Source organism: Cornus florida, unplaced genomic scaffold (assembly GCF_030987335.1).
Source record: "Cornus florida cultivar Cherokee Brave unplaced genomic scaffold, ASM3098733v1 CherokeeBrave_3.0.0_Hap2_Chr09, whole genome shotgun sequence".
In the NCBI taxonomy this organism is placed as follows: domain Eukaryota; kingdom Viridiplantae; phylum Streptophyta; class Magnoliopsida; order Cornales; family Cornaceae; genus Cornus; species Cornus florida.
The window spans coordinates 69,787,407-69,797,980 of NW_026775579.1; the positions used below are offsets into that span (position 1 = coordinate 69,787,407).

General features: G+C 31.6%; 1 protein-coding gene across 1 annotated transcript; it reads left to right on the forward strand.

Moving 5' to 3' along the window:
* Nucleotides 1–3,948: 3,948 nt before the first annotated feature.
* On the forward strand, nucleotides 3,949–10,104 carry LOC132274256 (laccase-14-like). Its single transcript, XM_059775489.1, has 6 exons — nucleotides 3,949–4,086; nucleotides 5,999–6,150; nucleotides 6,263–6,507; nucleotides 7,783–7,911; nucleotides 8,645–9,589; nucleotides 9,716–10,104. Exons 1-6 carry the CDS (start codon nucleotides 3,991–3,993, stop codon nucleotides 9,844–9,846), a joined length of 1,698 nt encoding a protein of 565 aa, XP_059631472.1. The 5' UTR covers nucleotides 3,949–3,990; the 3' UTR covers nucleotides 9,847–10,104.
* The last annotated feature ends 470 nt before the right edge of the window (nucleotides 10,105–10,574 follow it).

Below are 10,574 nucleotides of genomic sequence, written 5' to 3' on the forward strand. Positions count from 1 at the left end.
GTGTCGGTAAAGTGTACAAAATAATAAATTTTTATTTTTATTTATGGACACGTATATAAAGTGTCGGAGACGTATTCGGGGAGTGTCCGACGCAGACATGATACGGGTACAACTCTTTTTTTAGAAGTGTTCGTACTTTATATCTTTTTACTATAGAAGTCCACGACCGATAGAGGATCCATCAAGGAACAAATTGGGGGCGCACATGGCATGCACCTATTGAATATTTTTACATCACGACCTATAATTTTTGTTAAAATCTTAAAAATACCCCATTTATTATTTTTAATTTTTGAAGATACACCATTATATATTCTTGTCCCGCCTAATAGTTTTGGATCTTAGAGAAAGTAAAATAGTCAAGAATTTCTCTCTGTCTCTTTATTTCGCTTTCTCCCACAATCAATCGTGCAATTTGACGAAAGGTCAGTGGATAAGTCGTATATAGTTAGGGTGTGTGTGTCAAAAAAGAAGTATTTGGTAGCATAAATAATAAAGTAATTTTACGACGTTACCAAAATATAAAAACTTGTCAAAAATAATAAATGTACTCAATAAAAAATATCAGCTGATGTCAAATTCTTTTATTTATCCCACAAATGGTCACTAACTCTCTTTCTTTTGTTTTCTCCCACAATCAATTGTACAGTTTGATGAAAGGTCAGTGGATGAGTCTATATAGTTAGGGTGTGTATGTCAAAAAAAGAAGTATTTGGTAGCATAAATAATAAAGTTATTTTACGACGACGTTACCAAAATATAAAAACTTGTTAAAAAATTATAAATGTACTCAATAAAAAATATCAGCTAATGTCAAATTCTTTTATTTATCTCACAAATGGCCACTAACTCTCTTTCTATCGTTTTTTCCCACAATCAATTGTGCAATTTGACAAAAGATCAGTAGATAAGTCCTATATAGCTAGGGTGTGTATGTCAAAAAAGAAGTATTTGGTAGCATAAATAATGAAGTTATTTTACGACGTTACCAAAATATAAAAACTAGTCAAAAAATTATAAATGTACTCAATAAAAAATATCAACTAATGTCAAATTCTTTTATTTATCCCACAAATGGTCACTAACTCTCTTTCTTTGGTTTTCTCCCACAATCAATTGTGCTCTCTCTGTCTGTGTATGCCCCCACATCCATGGTCACTAACTCTCTTTCTTTCGTTTTCTCTCACAGTCAATTGTGCAATTGGACGAAAGATCAATGAATGAGTTGTATATAGGTAGGGTGTGTATGTCGAAAAAGAAGTATTTGGTAGCATAAATAATAGTTATTTTATGACGTTACCAAAATAACTTGGTAAATAAATGAATTTTTTTTTTTTTTTTTATTATGACGTCGGAATCCTCGCAATTATTTGCCCTTTAAACTTGTAACTATAAAGTAAACCCTCAACTACCCCCACCCCGACTCCACAGTACGAGTAACATTTTAAAGAGGAGAATCGAACCCATACCCAAAAATAAATATTGTTACTACTGTCTGGATTGGGCCAAAGTTGTTTTCAGTGCGGTAAAAAGGTGCGAACCCAAGCAATACAAGTCCACAGTTGGCCGAACCTATTAGGTCAATTGGTGGACCACGTTTGTGGCAGTCAGCACCAAACCCACCCTAATTAGGAACTACTGAGCTTTGTCCGAACGTTACAAACCCAGGTTCTTTGCTTGCCCAAAAAATAGTACTCCGTAAAAAGGTTGAAAGGAATCCACTTTTTCAAATATTTTCCAAATTAACAACTTTAAATCACATAATTGAATGTCGTGTGTGTTTGTGTCATAATTTTTTTATTCATAACTAGGTAAAAAAAGTTCACAATTATAATGTTTAAGGTAAGTTCTTTGATATCAAATCAGTTACTACATGAAATATGTCACGCGTTGTCTAATAATAATCCAATAAAATTAAAACCTGACCGAAACACTAACTACCTTGTTAATGTAACGCGTTCTCAAATAATGATTCAATAAAATTAAAAGTGACCAAACACTATAACCTTATTAATGTAACGAATTCTCAAATAATAATTTAATGAAATTAAAAAATGATCAAACACTAGTACCTTGTTAATATAACGTATTGTTTAAAAATGTTTCAATAAAATTAAAGAATGACCAAACTCTATTACTTTGTTAATGGAACCTTCATCTAATAATGATTTAATGAAAGTATGTAAAGAATGACTAAACACTAAGTACCTTGTTAATATATCATGTCATCGGCTTACTCGGCTTAATTGGTAGAACGCTCAATTTATCGGTCAGATGTGTATGTGTTCGAGTCTACTTCTTCTAATTAGTCAAAAAAATAATAATAATAATAAAATAAAATTCTCTAATTGATGTATGACAGAATCTTATGACTTAAGAAAAGAAAAGCGAGAAAGTTACACCACCAACATTATTCTCTCTTGTTATTTTTTACTTTACGTGTTACAGAGTCTCTCAAATTTAATTGGATTGAATCTACGAAAGAGAAGTTCAAGTTCAATATTTGATTCTTCTTAAACCCATGATTGCTACGTCAATATTAATGGAGATTCTAGTGTTCAAATTGTCTACTATGAAATTTTGTATTTATTTCACTTTTCAAATTTATTGACCCTCATTCGATATTTGATTCTTCTTAAACCCATGATTGCTACGTCAATATTAATGGAGATTCTAGTGTTCAAATTGTCTATTATGCAATTTTGTTTTTATTTCACTTTTCAAATTTATCGACCTCTTTAAACACATCTTTGACTTTGAGAATGAATTAATGCTACACAACCGAACTATTGCCTAGTCACATCTATTCAACTTTCAATATTAATGGATCACAAGTGTCCCCTATTTACTTTTTAAGTTTTAAGAAGCTTCAGTCATAGTCATTCAAGAGTCTGTTTAGATATTTAATAAAACATAGTGAATTTTATACCGTAATTATGATTCGTCATATCGATTGGTGTGTGAGGTATCGTTCAATTCGTAAATTTTTTTAAGGATCTGATATCGTTATATATCATCATGAATCGATTGATTATCGATATTTGTCCGAATTCGTTATACCTCAACCAAGATCGTTACCGTGATCAATACCGCAATTGCGAACCATGACTGTAATACATCACAATATAATATGTTAGATTATCAATTTTAACACTAATATAAAAATAATTTAAGATTTATATAACATATTTATATCAAAAATGCAACACCCAGATTATGTCGTATTACAACACTATAACATTATCAATTTATTTATTTATTTATTTATTTTTGTAATTCATTATTAAATTTATTTCACAACAGCTTTTTAAATTGATGTCTAAAATACATCTTTGACTTTTAGACTGAAATAACGCTACACAACCAGAATTATTGCCTAGTCACATCTATTCAACTTTCAATATTAATGGATCATAAGTGTCCCTTATTTACTTCTTAAATTTTAAGAAGCTTCTGTCATAATCATTCAAGATTTTGTTTGCATATTTAATAAAACATTGGCGATTGTCTAGTCCCCGTATCCACTGGTATGCGAGGTATAACTTGTTTGGTAATTTATTTTTAAAGATTCGATACTGTTACACATTTTTATGAATTCATTGGTTCAGTCAATTTACACTTATATTCGTCCAAATTCGTTATACTGTTACAACAATCTTTACCTTAACCGATACGGTGATTGCGAATCATTGTAGTGATTTCCTCTGCATTATCTTCAACTAGGAGGATCCCACTAAGTAATCATCTTAGTGATTTCCTCCTGCACACGATTTTAGTTAAGTGGTCAGATTCAAATGTTTGAAAGTTTTGATCAATGGAAAGGAAACGTAATTCAATTGTTTTGTACTAATGGGTATAATGACAAGCACGCTCACCTGTACCTTTCATCACCATCTTCCCCATTAGTTTTTTTACCTCTATATATAGAGAGAGAGAGAAAGAGAAGTAGCACAGATAGAGAAGTAACACACACACAAACACACAGAAGAAATGTGGTTAATTATGAAGATCTTGATCTTATTTGGCTTATTCATATTCGATGGGCTTATCCTCCATTGCCAAGCTTTGGTTCGTCACACTTTTGTTGTAAGTATGATAATATCATTAATTTGTTCACATCGTATGAAATTATAGAACTGAATGACTGATAATCACTAAGTTTTGTGGTTCTCATTATTCGAAACAACATTTCTCATGAAGAGTAACACTGCTTTTTGTATAAATATCAACATTAAGATAAATTATGCTTATTTTTCTATCTAATATATTCTATACCCATGCATGTATATAAATATATTGTAGTACATACATATTAAATTGATAACTTAGTATGTAAGTATTTGTAAAGAATAATATTGGGTAAATTAAAATGATCTCCATTGAGATTTAGGTAAATAAGGTATTGGTAGAGTGTTTGGTTATTATTAGTTTTGTGGTTTTAATTATTTAAAACAACATTTCTCATGACGACTAACACACTGCTTTTTGCATAAATATCAATATTAAGATATATGCATCATGCTTATTTTTTTTATCTAATATATTCTATACCATGCATATATATATATATATATATATATATATATATTGTAGTACGTACATGCATATTAAATTGATGACTTAATATGTAAGTATTTGTAAAGAATAATATTGGGTAAATTGCAATAATCTTTTCTAATGTTTAAGTAAATTATGTATCGGTGAAGCGTTTGGCTATTATTACTTTGACCCTCTCTTGAGATTTGGCTTTTGTGTTCATCAATATTACCTGTCGTTGATGAAAATTCAAAAAATGACTATGTTGCCCTTTTCTTATATTAAAAGACCTCAATAACCTTATATTTTGATAGGAATTGTCATTGAAATACAAAGTATCAATTTTCATACTAATTTCATATTCTTATATTTTACAATTTTTTTTTTTAATGGTTTGATTAGGTTTATTTTTTTTTTCAGGAAAAAATATAAGTAGGGTAATATAATGTTTGAAAGAAGGGGGAAAAAAAAAAAGTAATAGAGTATTTTTATTTGACAGATTTTTTTATTAAATTAGATAAGGGGATGAAAGATATTTCATATTTCTAAGGAGGTTAAGGTAATAATGATCAAACACTCCATATGTAATTTATACAATCCTTAGAGAATGTCAATGTAATTTATCCAACAATATTTGGAGGAACGTCCAACAAATTGATGATGTGACATAATCATATACAATGTCACATGTTCATTTTTTCTCAATAAATAACAGGTTCATTTTGAACTTAAAATATAATAGAATGAAAATTATAATTTTATTTACTTATTTTTTAATATATATTTTAAATTTAAAATGAACACGTGTCATTATAATTGTCATTGTGTCATTGTGTTATTCACATCATTAGCAAACCAACAAGTCAGTGGCCTAACAATATCAGCCTCTTACCTCCCAAAGGGAAGTCAGGGTTTAAGTCACAGAGATAAGTGTATGTGTACCAATTAGGATAATAATAATAATTAAAAATAATATAAAATAATAAAATAATAAAAACATCATTAGCAAGGAGACAATTGTCATTTTGTTGTTAATATCATTAGCAGGGAGACAAAAATAAAAATAAAAATAAAAATAAAAATAAAAAAATAAAAAATAAAAAATTGTTGGTTTGTAAATGTCAAATCTGGCAACTTGCTATTTTATGATCATGACTTGTGAGGGCATTGATCAAAAATTGGGATTAGAAAAATGCTACAAACAATTCAGAAACACACAGAGCTAAACTTAGTAATAAAAATTAACAATAGTTAATATATATATATATATATATATATATATATATATATATATGAGTTCTCATTCTATATTACACGGAATGACTTGAAAATTCAAAAAAAAATAGAGCATGAGAACTATCCCTACATTCAAAAAATAATAATAATAAATAAATAAAATTTGTTTCTATCGACATCTACAATTATTATTATTATTATTATTATTATTATTATTTCATTCCAGGTGAAAGAAGCTCCATATACAAGACTTTGCAGCACCAAGAACATCTTGACAGTAAATGGACAATTTCCGGGACCAACTCTATACGTTCACAAAGGAGATACAATAGTGGTCGATGTTTATAACAAGGGCAAACAAAACATCACAATTCATTGGTATATATATGATTCTGCAGTTTCCTTTTTCTTTTTTCTCTTCTTTTCGGTTTTGCCAATAAATATATATATATATATATATATATAACAAATAAGCATATATAATTTGCAGGCATGGAGTGAAACAGCCAAAGTATCCATGGTCAGATGGTCCTGAATATATCACACAGTGCCCTATTCAACCAGGAGCAAAATTTAGCCAAAAGATCGTATTTTCCACAGAGGAAGGAACTCTATGGTGGCATGCTCACAGTGATTGGTCACGTGCCACTGTCCATGGTGCTATTCTTGTCTATCCCAAGCTTGGAATTGGCTACCCTTATCCTAAGCCTTATTCAGAAGTGCCCTTAATTTTAGGTATACAAATATTATTTTCGTATTATATAAATATATACGTGTGTGCATATACAATAAATACTCATCATTTTCTTTTTTTTCTGAAAGGTAAATTACTCATCATTTTCCTTATTTATAGCAAGAGTACTGATGTTGTTTGAAAACACAAAATGTTTTGGATCCACCACTGAGTGTGGTGAGTCACACGTGGTGTAATTAGGGCTACAATTCAGATCGATTGGATATACAGTATATTCAGATCCAACCCTCCAACCTCACGTATGAAATGGTCAACTTTGACCCAACCCGAACCCAATCTTTTCTTGAATTCTTAAACTCTGGTTTGTAACTCGAGTTAAGATTTCATGTTAGAAAGTTGAATTAATTCAGATTATCCATTTGGTCAATTCCCCATAGTAATATTAAAATTTTAAAGTGATCATTAGTTAGTTTCATATTAAATTACTCCTAAGCATTAAGAAGAAGAAGAAAAAACCTTAGAAAATTAATTCTCAAATTATTAACATACACAAAATTAAGATTTAAATAAAGAAAGTTGAAATGGAAAGTTGATTATAATTTGAATATTATATATAATATATTTAAAATTATATATATATATATATATATATATTTCTAATATTATAATTCAGGTTCAGATTGGGTTCATGTTATTGACCCTTCAACCTAGGGTTGAAACTTTTAATTCAAATCTAATCCTAATTATAAATAAAATTATCCAAAATCGTAAAAAATGAGTTGGTTCAAATTGACATGTCCAAAATTGCACCCTAGGTGCAATGTGCATTATTCGGCCCAAGTAGCTTTATTCTTTCTGGTATTATTGCAAAAGGAATCAAAATACTCAACTATTGGGGGAAAACAAGGAAAGGAAAAAAAAAACTATTGGGGGCAACCAGATTCAGAAAATAGCCGTGGGAAGTGTCATACGCTTCGATCCCGTGGGCTGACTTATTGGATTTACGGAATTGGACTTCAATGTTTGCATTTGGGCGGGGCCAATCCTTTTGTTCTCTTCCCTTGTAGTCCTAACTGGCCTTACTTAGGCCCATGCCTACATGGTGGGAAACTATACATTTACACAATTTATTAGGGCTATATTATTGACAATCCTGAGGTACCCCAATTTTTAGGTGCCAATTAATATTGGTATTTTGGTAAATTTGCAACATCAAGATGATGAATTTAATGATTTTTTTTTTTTTTTTTTTTTTTGGGTAAATAATTTAATGAAGATATTTGATGGTAGAAAAAATAAATTATACTTGAATGCAGGTGAGTGGTGGAAAGAAGATATAATGGAGGTTCAAAATGATTTTCTTGAGAATGGAGGAGACCCAGTTGTGTCTGATGCTCTCACTATAAATGGTCAACCTGGTGATCTCTATCCATGCTCGAAATCAGGTGCTTATCTTTTTTTATTTTTGTATTTTTTTTAATGTTAATTTACGCTGTTATATTTCTTCTTTTTATTTTTGGCTTCATTATACTGTTGAATAGAACATGGTAGACATGCGCACAGTTACTAGTTACCACTAAGGCAAACAAAATGGACATTACCAGAGATTTAGTGTCCAAGTGTGATTTGTCCCACATCAAATCTCGATGGAGAAGTGAATGTGTGTGTATCGGTTGGGTGTCAGTCCCATTTAATAGCTTACGTTTTTTTGTCAGATCGCGAATAACCCGACTCGTTATAGTTGATATCAAAGTTAGACCCATTCCTTGATCCGGTGTCACAGCAAATGCTAGGTCCGGTGAAATTAGGGTCAGCAGCCCGGATAGACAGAATGGTCCGACCGCAACAAAGGCGATGCGAGCCAAAAAAAAAAAATAAACTTGCAATATTAATTGATGTTTTGGTATTTACAGCTCCACTTTTAACTAATTAAAATTAAATATGGGACACATGAAATATGGACGCTCACATTAAATTTGAAAACTACAAGTTCCATTACAAATGGAACATGATTTTAAAAATAGGCATGTATATTTCTAAAAATGGGGAATATATATATTTTCCAAGTGGCATATCTACAACTTCATTAAAATTGTCATTTTTTTTTTTTTTCCCAAAATATGTAAAACAAACAATTTTAAAAGTTCATGACCTTCCACTTAATCTACATATTTGCAGGTACATTCAAGTTAATGGTGGAACATGGCAAAACCTATTTACTCCGCATGATCAACGCCGGCATGAGCGACATTTTCTTCTTCTCAGTCGCAAAACATCACCTCATAGTCGTTGGAACGGATGGTAGCTACACCAAGCCATTCAAAGTTGACTATGTCGCAATATCCCCCGGACAAACCCTGGATGTCTTGCTAGAAGCCAACCAACCTCCAGACCACTATTACATGGCCACTAGGGTTTATTCGAGTGCCAATGGCGTCGCCTATGACAACACAACCGGGACAGCCATTGTCCGCTACAAAGGAAACTACACTCCATCTTCATCTCCTTCCTTACCTAATCTTCCAGACTATAATGACACAAATGCGTCGGCTAATTTCACGGGTAGATTCAGAAGTTTAGCTAGTGAAGACCACCCCATCAATGTCCCATTAAACATGACCACCAAGCTCATTTTCACTGTCTCGGTCAATACCTTACCATGTGATGATGATTCGTGTGACGGACCAAATAATACTAGGCTCTCCGCGAGTGTGAACAACATAAGCTTTGTGTCTCCATCAATTGACATACTTCAAGCTTACTATAATCACATCAATGGTGTGTACGGAGATCAATTTCCTAATTTCCCGCCATTGGTATTCAATTTTACTGCGGATTATCTTCCTTTCGAGCTACAGTTGCCTAAAAACAACACTGAAGTGAAGGTACTTGAATATAACTCCACGGTTGAGCTTGTTTACCAAAACACAAACTTGGTTGCAGGGACAGACCACCCCATGCATTTGCATGGGTACAGTTTCTACGTGGTCGGGTGGGGATTTGGTAATTTCGACAAAGATAAAGACCCTTTGGGGTATAATCTCGTCGATCCTCCATTGCAGAACACCATTGCAGTCCCTAAGAATGGATGGGCAGCTGTTAGATTCAAGGCAAACAACCCTGGTATGTGTGCCATGACATCTGCAAAACTTAATTAATAATGGTTTTTTTTTTTTTAATTATTGTTAATTACAAAACTATATATATCCGCTTTAAGAGCTGATTAAGAAAATGTATGTTTTGTTTCAGGAGTGTGGTTCATGCATTGTCATATAGAGCGCCACCTAAGTTGGGGGATGGAGATGGCATTCATCGTGAAAGATGGCGAGCGCCGAGAAGAAAAAATGTTACCTCCACCTCCTTACATGCCGCCATGTTGATACTTCTAACGAAGTCATTATCATGATTTTGTTTATTATATATATTTATTATCGTGTGTGCAATAATCATGTTATTTTTTATTTTTAGCAACAAATAAGATTTTTCAATGAGATACAACAATTGTCCAAATCAAATGGACAAGAATCTTCATTGTTGGAGAATTTCAAAAAACTTTTCAAATTCTACGACAAGTGTTTTTTATGTAATTTTGAAACATCATGCAACTCATACAACGCTGGACAATAATTCTTCTCTCACATGCGTCTCTTTGTTCAATTCTCTCTTATAATTACTAATTATTTGATGTCTATTAAGAATGAATAAATTAAGAACCACGATCCTCAACATGAAACAAACAACCTAAATGACTGAATGAGGATCTGCAACAAATAAGTTTCGTCGCAAATTCATGAATTTTGCAGCTGTTAACCTTCGGTGAAGAAATTTTTTTCTCACTGGTTCATCCCCTATATTGCAACGGTGATGATACCAAAAAAATATATATATATTCGTCGCTAAATCTCCATACAATATTTACTCACTTTCAATATTTTGAAATCTAACTAGCTGCAACGGTTCCATTCGTTTGCTATGATTGGTCGGGACCATATTTGAGATGGTGGTCCCAGAACTAGACAATGCACAGCAGATGATCCAAATCAAGTGGCAAAAAAGCATGGAGTCTTGTTTAATATTTTTACATCTTATTAGATATAAATATCATAAA

Coding starts and splice junctions, on each gene's coding strand:
- LOC132274256 (XM_059775489.1), top strand. CDS start 3,991: ATGTGGTTAATTATGAAGATCTTGATCTTATTTGGCTTATTCATATTC. Junction 4,087..5,998: donor TGGTTCGTCACACTTTTGTT/GTAAGTATGATA, acceptor ATTTCATTCCAG/GTGAAAGAAGCTCCATATAC. Junction 6,151..6,262: donor CAAAACATCACAATTCATTG/GTATATATATGA, acceptor TATAATTTGCAG/GCATGGAGTGAAACAGCCAA.